The sequence below is a fragment of the Scomber japonicus genome, chromosome 21 (genome assembly GCF_027409825.1).
Source record: "Scomber japonicus isolate fScoJap1 chromosome 21, fScoJap1.pri, whole genome shotgun sequence".
Lineage (NCBI taxonomy): Eukaryota > Metazoa > Chordata > Actinopteri > Scombriformes > Scombridae > Scomber > Scomber japonicus.
The window spans coordinates 20,915,686-20,932,343 of record NC_070598.1 but is presented as its reverse complement, the minus strand read 5'-3'; the positions used below and the strand labels follow the sequence as shown (position 1 = coordinate 20,932,343).

General features: G+C 43.1%; 1 protein-coding gene across 4 annotated transcripts in view; it reads left to right on the top strand.

The window, feature by feature from the left end:
• The window catches only part of mpp7a (MAGUK p55 scaffold protein 7a), a 134,413-nt gene that overhangs the window by 57,587 nt on the left and 60,168 nt on the right, over positions 1–16,658 (top strand). For all 4 annotated transcript variants that reach the window (XM_053342657.1, XM_053342658.1, XM_053342659.1 and 1 more), the window contains exons 4-5: positions 2,412–2,489; positions 9,943–10,023. In XM_053342657.1, the coding sequence (XP_053198632.1) occupies positions 2,412–2,489; positions 9,943–10,023 (159 nt within the window). The remainder of the gene's footprint in view (positions 1–2,411; positions 2,490–9,942; positions 10,024–16,658) is intronic.

The window sequence follows — 16,658 nt, the reverse complement described above, 5'->3', positions numbered from 1 at the left end:
GGCAACCTCACTCATTTATTTCATCTGTTTTCTTACAAAGATGATCAGGACAGATGAAGTAACCGGAGCTCCTTGCCTGTCCTTTTACGGCTGTATACTGTAGAAGAACAGACAGAGGAGTCAGAGCACAGGGTGGAGTTTTTGGGACTTCATGAACAGTAGAGAGTAGCTGTTCAAATATGACATGGTTATGTGAAATTAAACAGATGAGGATAAAAATTTCCGGGAATTGCCCTGCAGTGGCAGTCTTAAATTTGATGCCAGAAAACATGAAACACAGTGAACGCAGTCTAACTCAGCACCATTTAAACACGGGAGTCCACTCAAGCTTATGTTAGCAGCAAGCTTGTACTAACTTCTATCTCTGTCCCTAGCTTTATTAGTACTACCTGCTCCACTCAAGGCCATTCCAAATCTACCGCTTTCTCTATTTTGACAACATTTGTGTAACTTCCACTAGCATACCAGCTGTCTTGTTCTGGGGTCCTCAAGTCCCACTTTTTTTTTTTTTCTCTACAGCTGAGCTGAGCAACCATCTGCCTCCATCAGGCCTTCAACAGATTACCTCCACGACACGCCTAATGCACCATGTTTTATAGCCGAGTAATGTAGGCTTTACACAGGGATTTGAACCTCTAAGTCTGACCTTGAAACATGGCTGCTCTTTTGGCCAGCACACAGTCCTAACAGGCCATGATTTATCATAGGAGACATGTGGATAAGTTGAGCAAAAATGGTTGTACCTGTTTAAGGCCAGCAGTCCAACTGGAGTTTTGATTGGCTGAGAGGGGCTTACATATGCAGAGACATTTAACATATAGTTCTGTTGTCACCAAAAAGTAATTGAAGTGCCTTTGGAATGCTTTCATTTGTGCATTTGAATCGTGTTGTTAATGGCAGACATAATGTTTTGGATATAATCACTTTTCTCCTGTGGTCATAAGATGCTTGACAACTTCAAATATTCATATGAACTTTTGTACACAATATGTCTTTTTACTAATCAAACCTTCTCCAAAATTTCATTATCAATGGGAATGTTATTCTAAGTTCACATCCCATTCCCGTCAGCCTGACTAACACTCAGCAGTAAATGCTGCTACTGTAGAATGTTGCCTAGCCACAAAAAAAGGGTTGTGCTGTCAAGAGAAAAAAATTATGTTTAACTATCTTCAAACAGATGTTTTAATTGTATACAGCATCTGTAGCTGCTCACAGTGTGACAGCAAACAAACTGCTTTTCTAGTTGCTTTCTGTTTTACTGAGGGACTTTATGTCGCAAATTGTCACTGCTCCATCTGTGTGTGTGCGGGTGTGTGTGTGAATGCACCCGCATGTGTGGATTTGGCCGTGCAGACACCGACCTGGCCCACGGGCTTCTCTGTCACTCTCTTTTCAGCCAGAGGGCCTTCTGTTCCACTGTTGTGCTGGAATGCTTTCTGGGACATCCAGCTGGAGCTCCAGGCCCGGGGCCCAGCTATCAGTCAGACCTATGGCCTAGCTCCCCTTCACCATGCTGGGCTGAGGAGAGACTCAATAGTGGCTGATGGGAGGATAGTCATCCCTGTCTGTTCTCTGATGGGACCTGACAGCAGCCTGTAGGCTGTCAACGCATTCCTGCACAGCTGCTCTTAAATCACAAATGGGATGGCTGTAGTGTTTTTTGTGTGTGTGTGCGTGTGTGTGTGTGTGTGTGTGTGTGTCTCTGTGTGTGTGCGTGTAGGCTGGAGCATAAGTGTGCAACTGTGTATATAGCTGCGTGTGCGTGGGTGCAAGCGTGCGCCTGTGTGTATAAATTATTCCATCTCTGCTCCACATATCAGTTTATGAGTGATGATGTGTTTTTGTGAGTGTAAATGAGTAAACGTTACACATGAGCCGCCCTACTTTCCATTTTAGTAACCCTCCAGAGATTCAACTTTGTCTCTCAACATTGTGCAGTGGCAGTGTTGAGGCTGATAAGGAAATGTTTAGCCAATTTAAGTAGACTGCTGAAATGATTTGGAATCCTCACCAGGCCACTAGGGCATATCAAATGCATGGTGGAAAACTGGATTGTTTGTACAGTGGCTAAGCGAGCCGAAATACTTAGAAGCACTCTGTTGTGCTCAGTGGAATGAGTCTTGTGTGAAGTTGTGTGTGTGTGTGTGTGTGTGTGTGTTCTGTGAGTGTGATTGCTGGTCTTTTTGATCTGCTCTGAGTGTGTCGTCTAAGTCTAAGACGGCGTGGATGGAGGTTGTACATGTTTTCATACATGTCTGCGTGTTACTCTGCATATGAGCTCATGTGTTCACGCTGTGTATGTGTGTATTTACACAGGGAGGCCTCACCGTGGCCCCTGCAACCCGACGTTGACCCTCTTTCTCTCTTATCCTCTCACACTTACTGATCAACACAATCTGTCCTTTCAGATCCATGAACGGCTGCAGCACTATGAAGAGAGTAAACCCGTCCCCGTGTTGGACAACACAGCAGCGCTGGCTCATGAAGTAAGTTCTTATTTTGTTGCACGTATCGATGAGTGACACGAGGGAAAAACAACCCAAAGTGTCATAGTGATGTGTTTGGACACCGTACACCTCCAAAACAGCTTCAATTACTTAATGGCAGAGATTACTGAAGTGATGAACAGCATTCTTCCAAAAGATATAATATTTAGAGCTGTCTAACACTTTGGTCTCTTAGGTTTTTAGTTGGGTTGTTTTGGTAGATTTGGTGTCTGATGAAGGCTGTAGCATACTGTATGACTCACATCATCAAACCATTCAGTAGGAATCATTTGAATTCATTATATTTCTCCACTCATTTATTCAGGCTTTTCCTTCAATTTGTCACCCACCTACGCACACGCTGTCTTTCCTCTCATGCATGCCTTGTCCCTCTGTTTGTACTTGAAAACCAAGCAAATGTGATTGATTTGCTTAGACTCAAATCCAGAGAGACTTGGTGTAAGCGGGTAGGTCGACTGCGCTGATCGGATCTTCAGATCACACGCGCCAAACATCTCGTCATCACTTTTTATTATGTCTGTAAAAAACACACATAAACACAGTCATCGATACATGCGGTCAACACCCTTTTCCAGTAGCGTGCAATAGCTCTGACAATGTTTGTCCTCTTTCACCTCTCGCCCTGGAACGAACTCTGAACTGTCTCCTTCTCGGTTTGGTTTTCTATACTCTCCGTCTGTTACAGTAACACTGCAGTCGTTCTTTCTATATACCGCCAACCCTGCTGCCCGCACTCTGTCCAAATGTCTAGCCATACACCACGAAATCCAAATCCCAGGCCAGAGACTGATCATTTTCTTAGGGCAGAAACCGGATAGAAAGGCCACCAATTCAGAAGAAAGCTAGAGACAAATGGGCACGCTATGATAGATGACAGCAGTAGACCAACTGCAAACACATGAAATATTCAGATTCAAGCAACGTAGCAGCATCGCGTATGGCACTGAGTTCCTTTTCATTAGTTAACCTGCCTCTACGCAGACAGCAAAGGCACCATCAGGACCACTGATGACCGCACCGCTGATGATGATTTTCTTCCACTGGCCCTGCTGCTCTCGTCAAGCTGCGAAAGATATTTAGCCTGATTTATTGAGTAAATGTCCAGTGTCCTGACATTTGTTACCATATTGTTCATCTGCGATATTTATTGAAAGCTACGTGTGCACAGAAGCACACACACACACACACACACACACACACACACACACACACACACACACACACACACACACACACCTGTGTAAACCCAAGAACCACCCTGGCACGGTGAACGGAGAAGGAGGAAAAGCCCTTTTTACTGGTGTGTGGTTTTGTTTGAAATCCCCAGCTCTGTTTATTGTAATCAAAGTGCCTCCGACTATTCCACCCCTTCTAAAGAGCCCGCAGCCATACATCATCCTAATTAGTACTGAGTCAAGGGAAAGACGAGAGAAAGAGGGGCTGAAATTCTTACAGTCGGTCGGGGTAAGCACCATGGAAGAGAGAGTCCAGAGTGTCCCAAGACTGTCACGAAACTAAAGGCGGTCTTGTGGTCTAGAGTGGTTTTCCTGACCTTACAGGCCACAAGTTTGGGTTCCATCCACACACACCAGTATAGATGATAGTACTCCCAAAGCCTTAACCAAACCAGGATGGCCGAGCCTGCATCTGTACAATATTGTCAAATAAAAACATTTATTGCTCCTTTTTCGTCCTTGTGTTTGTCTTACCCTACTTTTACTGCTTTCACTCCTGGCAAAGAACAACTAACCAGATAACACCAAATTTAAGAGAGCCAACAGAGTGGGAGAGATCGCTTCTGTTTCTCTTTCTGTAGACTCTGCTCTGCCTCACCAGGTTGTGGCAAGAAGCCATAGTCTGTTCAAGAGACACCCAGCTATCAGCCTTCATCTCCCCTCCCCCTTACAGATTTTCTTTCTTATTCTTCTTGTTAAATTACAGACTTTCAAATTTATGCTTCCTGGTAAATGCCCCGCAAAGCGTCTCCCCGGGATTATCAGGTATCGGGATAAAGCCCAGAGATGGTTTGTATCAAAGCGTCTCACAGCACACCGCAATCTTGAGTCTCCCTTCCTTGGCTGGGAAAAAAGAAAGAGGGGGAAAAAAAAAGAAAGAAAAAGTCCAAACCCGGAGCGTTGCAGTGTATTTTTAAAGCGGATTGTTTTTCACCCATGTCGCCACTCCAAATGAACGCTATTGAAGTGGTGGCTGAGGATTGAAGTGCAAAGGGAGAGAGATCTACAGTTAGATGAAATTCATTTCGGGATTGGGTTTCGGGTAATGGAGGCTTAATTTATTGCCTAACATAAAATGACACTTTAACCCCTGTCTGCCCCGGGCTGCACTGTCTAGCACACACAGCAGGTGACTGCCACCGCTCAGGCAAACTAACACCACCAACCTGAAACACAATCAATATTGGGCTCGGGGTAAAGGTGCCGTATTACATTCATATAAAGACATGTCAGTAGGTGACTGCACACACACTTTTAGGGATGTGCATACACGTTCTTTACTGCACACACAGTTTCTCTCCAGCACTCATTAAGTCTGAAATAGAAGCACTCTTGCCTCATTGTAAAATACCACATTACATTAATCAAAACGGGCAAAACAACCTCTCATGCAAACCAGTCTGTCAATCCAATCAGTCTCAATCAGTCCCTGCCGAAAGATAAACACGCCACATCATGTGAGGCATGCCAGCTCACTATTCCAGATTAGTGTCCAGCGTTTGAACTTTAACCATACGTCCTGGTGGCTGACTTGTGTTCTTCTCCACTGGCCAACTTCCCAACACCTTCATTCTCACCCACAGACCTGCCGTTACATGGAAAGACCACTGGGTGCCATCAGAGAACACTGGTCTGCAACTGCACTTACAGCTGCTAATGGGAAAGAGTCAGACAAACAGAGAGAGAGAGAGAGAAAGAGAAAGAGGGAGAGGGAGAGGGAGAGAGGGCTTGTCAAGTCATGTCAGGTGTTACTATTTACTTACAGCACATTATGGGCCCTCAAGCCTTTAATCAAAATAGGACAGTTACATTTGGGCAGAGATATGAATTATAGGATCATACAGGATTGATGCTGTTTTGAATAGGGACACACCTATATGGAATTTCTGGACCAGTAATGACAACTGTTAAAAGTCTTTTTGTTGTGGCCAATACAACATTAGTCTTGTAATCGTCAAAATGAAGGAAAGGAACTTTGCCAATTGGTTCAGTAATATTTCACTTAATCAGAGAGGAAGAAAAAGACTCCACAATCTTTGGTGTAATATTTGGCTAAATTTGCTGCATTAGGGGGATTTAGAACTATATAAATCATTTCATTTTATTTTGTATGAGTAACTAATGTGTCAGCCACCAATATATCATCTATTAAAATAGACTCTTGGAAGAATGTGAACTTTTAACATCGTTGGTCACCGATTTAGAGGTTGTGTGCAGCTTTTGTTTCATATTGTCTAACTTAATTTGTCTATTATCTATAGATATGTTTTTAATTTTACCTTACATAGGGGTCACATATATTATATGTATGTATATATACAACTTTTGATGGCAGGTGGAGGAAGTGTTATAGGAGGTGATGGAGATCCTTTGTACTGATGGTGGCTTTCCTTGTTACTGACTAGGTGTAAAGCTCAGATAATGGTGTTTTGAATTGATCCACTTATTTTACTGGCCTCACTGGTGATGTGGGAGAGTTAGACTTGTGTTTAGTGGCAGGTCTGAAGTCCTAAGTCATTTTTGCATGTTAAGTTATGATAACTTGAGCATTCACATCGACATTTTAGCTCCAAACCCATTATAAATTTGAATGAATGTCACTTTTAGACACAACTTTCTCCTGATACTCTTTGAATCGATTATTTGCATGAGAAGATTTCATGCATTCATTATTTCCTTTTTAAATTTCAGTTTTGTAATGGTGTGAAAGCCAGTATTTAGACCATGAGACTTTAAAACTTTTATTGAAACTCATAAAATATAATAATAGGAAAACATCCTCATGCATAACTGTGTAAAATCTAATCAAAATGCTCTGTGGGAATGAATTCAGGTTTAACGCGTACTGTAGGCAACCACTGTGTTAATGATCACTTACACAACAAATCAGGCCAAACAGCATTACATCCATCATATGAAATCGATGACGCTGACTGGCTGAAACCAGATTTTTTTAATAAAAGATCTGTATTTTTTAATGCCTTTTTTAATAAACGCTTTTAGAAAGAAAAAAATAAGGAGGTCGGCTTGATGCATTGGCAGCTATATATCAAAGTAGTGAGCTCAGTACTGAGCTATAAACTGACATGCCGGGATCAAACTTATCTAAACACTGGCGTGCCTGCCATGACATTTAACAAATGAAATACAGTCTCAGAGGAGACCAGCATCATTTTTTGCCCCCCTCCCTCACTTTCTCTGAAGGTCTGTGGATGGAAAATGTGATTCTAACGGGGCAGCACGAAGGTAGAGAGCCGAGTGCATTGTCAGACATGTCCCATCTGTCCTCCACGCTGAGTTATGGGACAAGGTGCTTTAATAGGACAATATGAGGGACTGGAAATTTACAGTTCCTTGCCTCTCTTCTGTTCCCTCCCTTGCTGTAAACAGCTTAGCGATGAAATGATGGACGATGCCGTATCAGAGCAGGAGATGTTACCTCGCTAAAGACCCTGACCCCGACTCCTCTCTGTCTCTACCTTTCTCCACTTTACTCTTCTTTGATCACATGCTCTCTCTTTGTTTCTTTCTCTCTCTCTCTCTCTCTCTCTCTCTCTCTCTCTCTCTCTCTCTCTCTCTCTCTCTCTCTCTCTCTCTCTCTCTCTCTCTCTCTCTCTCTCTCTCTCTCTCTCTCTCTCTCTCTCTCTCTCTCTCTCTCTCTCTCTCTCTCTCTCTCTCTCTCTCTCTCTCTCTCTCTACTTTCTCCTTTCTTTTCTGTACGTCCTCTGTCTCCCTCTGACCTCGCTCCCTCACATTGGATTTGTTGTATATTTGATAAAGTGAAGTAATGGAGGGTTGAATGAGGTTCAGCTGGAGTAACCTTGACCACTGTGACTATTCATTAGTGTGGTCTATCTCCCTTGGGGGGTCAAAACTAATGGAAATAATGAAAAGAACGCCCCCCCCCCCAGTCAAAAGCACATGTTCCTGTCTTTGGGTAAAGTGACATAGCATCCTCCCTAACCCCAGTCTAACCCTCAGCCCCCTTGCCTTTACCTCCACCTCACCTCTGGTGCCTTATTCCTGCACCCCAGGGGTCGTTAGTCAAACAAACTGTAGGTTTTTCCAACCTCTGTCATCATCTGCCTGAGCATCACACACACACAGGAGAGAACGCTGCATTATGAGGAGATTTTCCTGTTCGGCTTATCTGTTATGTGATGACAACATCGGCACCAAAGAAGTTCCATGTGTCTCTTTATTCATTTTTGCTACACTGTTTCACGGACTTCTTACACACACACACACAGTTGGTGTTTAAGTGTAAATTGGCGTCTGTTAGCAATTAGGGAATTCATCTTTCTGTTAAATGTTAGGGTTAGGGATAGGATTATTGGACTTGTAGATTTATCGGTCATGCCTCACCGTTGGAAATGTTTCAGGTAGCCTGGTACACTTTCAACCACTGTGAGCTGATTTGTATCTATCCAAGTCTACTGTGGCAACTTTACAATCTTCACCAGATCTTCTGTTGTTTTTATATATGAAGTTTTATATTGTTTGTTCTCTGTATGAATTTTTCTTATGTTACCAAGCAACAGAATTCACAAATGTCTCCCAGAGGGCTTCATAATCTGTACAAAAAAACACTCTCTATCTTTAGACCCTCCATTTAAGATAAGAAGGTAAGGAACAGAGGAACAGAGAAAGGAACAGACAGACATGTGATAGAGTAGTAATACAGCATGGAGATATAAAATGACTATTATAAGTAAATAAAGGCACATACAATATTAAGTAAATATGAGGTGTAGTACAATGAAGAGTTTCACCTTGTTAACAAAGAAAGTAAAGCCTTACAGTCCAAAAAAAGTTATTTATTTTCCCTCATTTTTTTCATAGTTTTTTATCTGTATTTTACAAAACAGCTACCACACTTTCCATGATTTATGCTTATTAAGGATAAATGGTCCTTAATAAGCAGAGAAAAAAAATTAAATGTTCCTTCAATATCTAATTTTGTAATATTTTCACAATATTCTTGTGATAAAGCTGATAAAGTGATGACAGCTGAGCAGAGTCGCCACATGGATGGTTGTGGTATTGACATTCTTCACATATAACAGAGAATTTAAGCTAACAGTCTTCTCTGCTTTATACTAAGAATTGTGGAAGGCTAAACTGCTGCACCTGTGATACAGTTCACATACATTCTCTCTGCATTGACTACACACACACATCTAGACACCCCAGGCTGTGATTTCCTCTGGTCCTGATTGCGTTCTCAACATGGGCTCCTGGTCCCAGCTCAGTACAGGCAGGTCTTTGTGTGCGACGGCCCTTCTCTCCTCTCCACGCTCACACCGCATCCAGGAGGATCATCCATAAATCAGGGGCAGCCGGAGAAGCGTGGCCTGAGCTTTAGAGGCAGAGTCGCTTGTCTCAGCGCTACCAGACATTTATCATGAATTCAGTCCAGCTCGGTCCCAATGCTCAGAGAAGCTCTCACAGCCCCCATTGTTTCCAAGAGAAGTGGACTGTTTTCTTTTGTTCCTGAGATTTTTATTGAAAAATGATCCTGCTGAATAGTAAATTTAATCAACAGAAAGATGGCAACAACTGCAAAGTTTAGGTCCCATGACTAGTTGTGACCTTGGCTCCCACTAAGATGCACCTAATTTAACACAATATCAGCTCGCTTGGGGCTACCTGAAAATACTGTGTCTCAGTTGAGTTGAGTATACAACTTTTCTTTTTCCAGAAGCTTATGAAGGATTACTCTGATGTTATACACTTCCCTACTGGGTACAGGACTTTAAAACACAAGTCCAATAATAGTTCAAATAAGGTTTGGAAAAGCATGCCAGTTACTGCTTGGAATCATTTTACTGCATTACTAATTGATATATTTGAATTTAGTAGAAGATAAATTTCTCTTGTTTTGACTGTACTAAATACTAAATGAGTGGAAAAATAACATATTTATTGATCACCTGTTGGCAGTGGTGGTGATTCAGTCTCCTGGCAAAGTCAATCTGGGTAGAAAAAGTGGAACTCCTTCATCACCCCCACTGAGATGCCCTTGAGCAAAGAAGGCCCATAAGAGCGGGTTATAGTTGATCTTTTATAGTTGCTCCAACTGGCCGCATTCAAAGGTCGTCATAGAGAGAGAATCATTTAAAAGGTGGTAAAGGCGCACATGTTTTGACAGTCTCTTCAAAGGCATTCATAGTGTCTCTGTTTCTTCTCCTGTTTAGTTGTCCGAGGAGCTACATGGGAAATCAGCCAACGCAGAAATCAAAGAGCTGCTCAAAATACTGGACAAAGCCCACGTGAAGGTGAGTTTGGTTCCATATCAAAACGCTTCAATTTTCCTTTTTTTTATTTTATTTTTTACAACACTGTATCCTATTTGTAGTGGACCACACTATAGTGAAAAAAATCCTCACTCATGACAACAGCGCAGATCGCTTTACACAAACTAACGAGGCGGTCGGAGCCAGGCTTTTGTTTTTTTCTCCTTTTTCTTTTTCTTTTTTTTTTCTTGTCCTCTTGGCTGCGGCCGCCGACCTTGTTAGCCAGACCCAGACAGCCACAAAATAAATTTACACATTTTTATTTTCAAACGCGTAACTCGGGCCATCCGTCAGGCCCTCCAGGTGTCTCAGCCAGACAGCACTTGCCTTTTTATAATGGCGGAATGGAAGGAGAGCTGGACAGCCTCCTTTCTTTCTTTTTTTTTTTTTTTAATGCACTGTTGTCATGCTTATTTGGGCTCTGCCAGAAACAACAGCTCAGTATGAAGTCCTCCCCCGGCACAACACACATACACACTAACAGTGCACACAGATATTCAATACCTCTTAGTGTCAAGTGAGAAGAGACAGTGGTTCCCAAAAGGATCGGGGTAAGAAGTCAGGTCATCATGTGAGTTTTTGGACGTCTATACTGGTGATGCAATGATTTAAAGAAATTAAAATAATACAGTCACGCACATATAGTAAGATGTACAGATATGGAACAGAAAGGTGTCAGAAAACGGGGTCAAATATAATTGAGTTCACACACACAATTCCACATCGACACACGACGACAGATACGAGCTCCGCACATTCAACGCAGCCGCTCAACCGAAGACAAACGCTGAGAATCGATCACACCTCTGTTTACTGTGTAATCTCTTTCATCTCTTTCGACCGACGCCAGTGAAATGTACCGTCAAAGGATGGCCGGCGCTCTCAGCGAAGACATGCCGGTGTCAGAAATGCTGCGTTTATTATTTTAATTACGCCTACGGTGAAGGTATTTGGCGTGGCAAAGGGTCAATCCATCAAAACGCAGAACTCGTGAAAGTCATCGATCAGGAAGCCTGGCGCCTTCAGCGGATGAGGTGAGAACTGTCAGGAGACGGGACCGAGGGCCAGGTGCACGCACACGCACACGCACACACACACACACACACACACACACACACACACACACACACGTTCCAATAAAATATCCCACCTTCTCATCTGTGTGTGGTTGTAGAGATGGATCTGGTGGAAGGTAACGTCTGCGTAGTTTAAACTCCAATGTTACTTTGCACGTCATGGATGTTTTTCACTTTTAAATATGGAAATAAATCTAAGAGGTATTAGATATTTGCCAAAATAAGTTGAATGTGAACAACCAGATTGGAATATTTTGGTCATTGACATTTTCGTGGAGTGTCTGCACTTTTTCTGTTCTCACCTTGCAAATATTACGTTCACAGCAACTCTCCAGCAACAGAGTAGATCTGAAGCGCTCACGCCAACAGCAGCTGATCATACTTACTGAGTTTAAAGACCGACAACAACAGCAGCTTGTTTTTACTGACCTCCAGTGCTTTTAACTTCTCACCTTTGCCGCAGTGATGTCAAAGTATGCTTAAGGATGTGTAGTAGAGCGTGACATCATTTTTGACTGTGGAACATATTTAAATAAGCTGTTGCGTTTGTTACACCAATCCAGTAAAAAACAACACTACCTCTACATAGGTACAAATTCCTCTCTGCAGCTTCAGTTTTGTCTACAGAGGAAGGAGTCTCACTAATATTTACTTGTTTTCACTCTTTGTCTATTTGCTTTCTCCATTCACTGCTACGTCTCTTTTTTTTTTTTTTTTTGTTTCCCACCGCCTCCACACACCACTCCACCGACCTCAGCTGAGTGCAGAACAAGGTCAGCCAAAACAATTCCACACCAAACAATGGAAAATATTCAGCTACTGCTTCCTCTACTACTGGCCAGTGCACTTCGACAGACGGCGGTGTCAAAAGCGTAACAGCTGAGGCCGAGAGAAGGCGATCTTATCACTTGAACGACGGCTACAACAAGCGTTTCTTCATTTGTTCGACACTGATCTCTTTATCAGGGATCGTCTCACAGTCGGTTCAAAGCTGCACGCACCACTTTTTCATTTTTTTTTCTTGATATAAAATGAAAGTGGCTGGGCTTGAGCCGCATCCTGTGTTTAGTGTCGACATGACTTTATATGATTTCTCTGTATGAGATCCTTTCAAAATAAGAAAAAAAAGAAAACAACTTGGATATCTCTTAAGTTACCACGGTGCTGTCAAGTTGAGCGATTGACATCTGCATGTGTTCACACACATACACCGTTTGCCCACCTTCCCTCTCCTCCCCTCAGCATCATGACCTCCATTCTCGTGCGTTGAGTCTATCACAAGGTTTCGAGCATCTGGGCTTGAAACCGCCGGGCGAAGCGCTCCTGCTGGCTTCATCGGGGAACACTCGGTCAACGATAGATTAGTTCCAGCATCTTCTGTTTGGAGAGAGAGCTTTTTTTTTTTTTTACTGTAACACACTGAGGCATTTTCTTGACATCGCGTCTCTGACCATAGGCAGCATGTGGGCTTTGGAGAACGAAGCTTTAAAACATTGCTCTCTTTCTGTCTCCATCTGTCCTCCAGGGCACTTGATACCGTACCAGCCAGCCCCAGTGTAAATCACAGGGCCGGGGGTGTAAAACACAAGCAGATGGCTGCCTCCTTTGAATGGCGTCTCTGTGCGATAGTAATTGTATCACTCTTAATTATGGCTGAAATGATCCATTCCTTGGGTGGGGCTATAAATCAGGCTCTTTAAAAACTCCCCTTCTCTTTCTCTTCCTTTTCTCTTTCTTGCTTTCCCTCCCCACCTCAAACTCTCTTTTACGATTCGCACATGAAAAAACAACTTTTGCCCATATTAGCCCCCCTTTAGCAAGACTAATATTGACAGTGATGAAAGTGCCAATTATGATGGTCGGCTGTTTCTGCCGGCATGTATCGAGGTAGAGGTGTATGTACGGCCTCTTGCTTGACTCCCAGCGGTGCATGCAGGGGTTCAAGGCCCAGAGAGGAGGGTGGGCCCCAGTGTCTTATCTGAGCTGGCCTACAGCAGCACCTCCGGGGGCAAAACGCTCCCAGCGTAGTGCCTCCCGGCCGGGGGAGACCAGTTACCCAGCACCGATCCAGCGCCGCCAGCTGAAAAACGAGCGGGCCGGTGACAGGGCCGGGGGCTTTAATGAGAGGCCAATGCCAGGAATGTAGGAACAGGTTTATTTAGTCAAGCTCAGTGATCTGTTTTTCTAGGATCCCTATTATGCCTAATGAACACAAACACACGAACCGAGAAAGGACGGGATGCCTGGAAAACAAGGGTGGTTTTGCTTCCCTTCATCTTTCTTCCTCACCCCCTCTCTCTCTCTCTCTCTCTCTCTCTCCCTGCTCCTCTCTTCAGGCCTCAGCTGCAGGGCCGAGCTTACACAAGGATATAACTCTAGATTTGATTAGGGAGCTAATCCACCAACACTGAGGCATAACAAGACCCACTGACTCATATAAACCCAGGAAGTAAGCTTCCACACAGAGACCCTTGTGTGTACGTGTGTGTTAAACATATCTGTACCTGTGTAGTTATGCTCCCATGTCAACGGTCACCAGCCAGGCCATGTACCATGTGCTATCTATTAGCATACAGCTGTTACTGCTACTTCCTAGAACGTTTTTACAAGGAATTAGCTGTGGCTCTGTTACGGGTTGTTAGGCACGGCCATGGGGGAGAACGTGGCAGCGGGGAGCAATGCCAGACTTAAGGAAGTGCCATCGATGAGAGGACACTCACAGGTCAGGATATTAGGCCTGATGGATAGAGTTCAGAGGAAACAGCAACTGGCAGGTTAGTGGAGGAAAGGTTGTGTGAAGATGGAGCACAGGACATTTTTTCTACTGGAGTTCTTTGTAACATTTTCTTTGCTGTATTCTGTTTTTACTTCTACAACATTTTTACTTCTACAACATCCAAATTTTGTAGTGAGAATATTAAAAGTTTGTGTAATTGTATTTAGCAATCTATTAAATGTCATAAAATAGGAACATATGCCCGTCACCATTTCCCAGATTCCAACAAGCGTACAATATCCAACATGTTTCATTTTACTACAATACAAAATAGAGAAAAGCAATCCTTATATTTGAGATTATTCAACTAATTGTTTCACCACTGCTCCAATCTGAAAGACTGGATCACTGTAGTTCTGCTTCTCTGGCACCAGACCATCACGGGTGTCCTACCCTGCTGAGGGCGTGATGGACACCAGGAAGACCCACATGTTGTCATGACACAGATCAGGTGCTATGACTGACAGTCAAACACCATAAAGAGAGCCACAACACCACATGTATCCAACCTCAAACTCAAAATGCTTCCCTCTTCTCCAGGTTCTCTGGCCAGCTTTCACCAAAGGATGTTTTCAGAAAACTCTGGGAATTCGATACAACACCAAATTAGAATTGGTTTTCTCATACCCCCTGAGGATGAAAAAACACAGAAGAAGACGGGAAAGAAAACAGAAAAAGAAATAGTGGCTACAAAGTCATTCTTCTGTAAATATTTACCCTGCAATATTTTATTCAGCTTTGCGTGGAGCGCTGTTTCCATTCAGCAGCTATAGCTCTATTATAGAGTCATGTATGTTCACATGTGGTGCTCAGAGTCTTAGAACTGTAACATTACTGATCACATCACAACATTGTGGAGACTGCAACTGCAAACTCTCCGTCCACGGTTTGACACGGCACCATGAACACAATTTATATGTTATACCGAGCACAGGTTTGGGATCCCAGTCCTATTCAGTTTGCTTTTATCGTTCTCATCTGCAAACAGTTTTGGTTTCCACTGTGTTCCAAGAGAATATTTCAATACTATAATGACAGCATCCCCAGACATACAATACAACACAATGTGCGTGTTTATGTACTGTGCAGATGAAAGCCCGGAGCACACTGTTGGGCCCGTTCTAAGAAATGAACAAACTGATGCTGGACAGATTTTGGGGGAAAATACATGAAAGATAAAACTGAAGAGCAAACAAGTATAGAGAGGATTAATGGTATTTGAGAGGAGTTTGGACAGAAGGACCAAGAAAACAAGAAAATTTAGGGAGGACAGAAAGAGAAAAATGCAGAAGTAAATGGTGATATATTTGGAATTTGAGTCAATTTTGTCCTGTCTGCATTTCTTCAGTTAATTAAATTAGAGTTAGAGCTTTATTTAGAGTTAGTATCTATTGTGGGTTGAGGATATGAGTTAGAATTAGGATTAGGTTATGTAGAGGTTGTTTTATCCATTTTATTTTGCCTTGGACCTTACTTTTGTAGCCCTGGCTATCCCGTTTTATCGGATATGATAACATTGTAGTCATGTTAACTGCTGAGTTCTGGGAACGCTGCGATGTTACTAGAACAAAGTCCAGGACAAGAAAACCCTATATGATTGTCTAACTGCCTGTGTTTCTTGCCTCAACAGATTTAGTTTTTAGTGGTGATAGTTACCATGTTCTCAGAGCTAACAAATTGACTACATGAGTAGAATGTAAAGGCAATTTATGCCTTTATTACAGATTTGACAGTAGAGAAATGACAGGAAATCAGTGGATGAAAGATGGAAAATGACATATAACAAAGATCCCAGCATGGACTCGACCCTGTGGCCTTGAAGGTCATGGTCACCATCCTAAAACCTCAGTCACAGGAATACCACAGGAGTTTCTCATCATAATAATGGCTAAAACTATATTTAAAATAAAAGAAAGGCCCAAGTAAGAAACTGGAATGATCCTTGAAGGTTACAGTCAGAACAAAGGGAATAAATAGAGCCAAGTCCTCACTAGTAAACAAAATAAACTGTGTGTGTGCATGTATGCTGGTCAGCTTGTCTCTCAGTGGAGCCCAGCCACAGAGTTTCAGTTGTGTCTCCTCCTCTCATCTGCTCCCAGTTAGCAACATCTTGAACGCTGTACTGCAGCATGCTCCCATGTCATAAAACACACTGCTCCTCTTCTCACCATATCCTTCTCTCTCTCTCTCTCTCACTCTCTCTCTCTCTCACTCTCACTCTCTCTCTCTCTCCTTCTCTCTCTCTCTCTCTCTCTCTCTCTCTCTCTCTCTCTCTCTCTCTCTCTCTCTCTCTCTCTCTCTCTCTCTCCTTCTCTCTCTCTCTCTCCCCCCATTTCTCTCTCTCTCTCTCCTTACTTTTGTCTGGCACATGGGGTGGAAGATGTTTTTCTCACTTTCTCTCCCCTCCTCAACCACGGAAAAAGCAGCACGCGTCCAGCTGCATCTTGGTCCGGACATGGAGTCGTTAAATAGTTTGAAAAATGAATGTCTCAATGGCATCATTCTTGTCTGCGTCCCATCTTATTTTTTATGTCTGCTCGTGAACGTGTGAAATATCTGAGGCGGCTGAGAACTTCATTACTTTGAGCCTTGCCGGGCGAACATCGCAAAACATTGCTTCTCTGAGTGTACACCACCCTGGAACTGGAAAGCAACGGCACTGGCCAAAGTTGCCCCCACCCCTTCCACTCACTATCCCTTGTGAGCAATGGTCCAGGGCGGGGGCTGGTTGCCTTTAATCAGAGAGATGTATGGTGGGAGAGTAT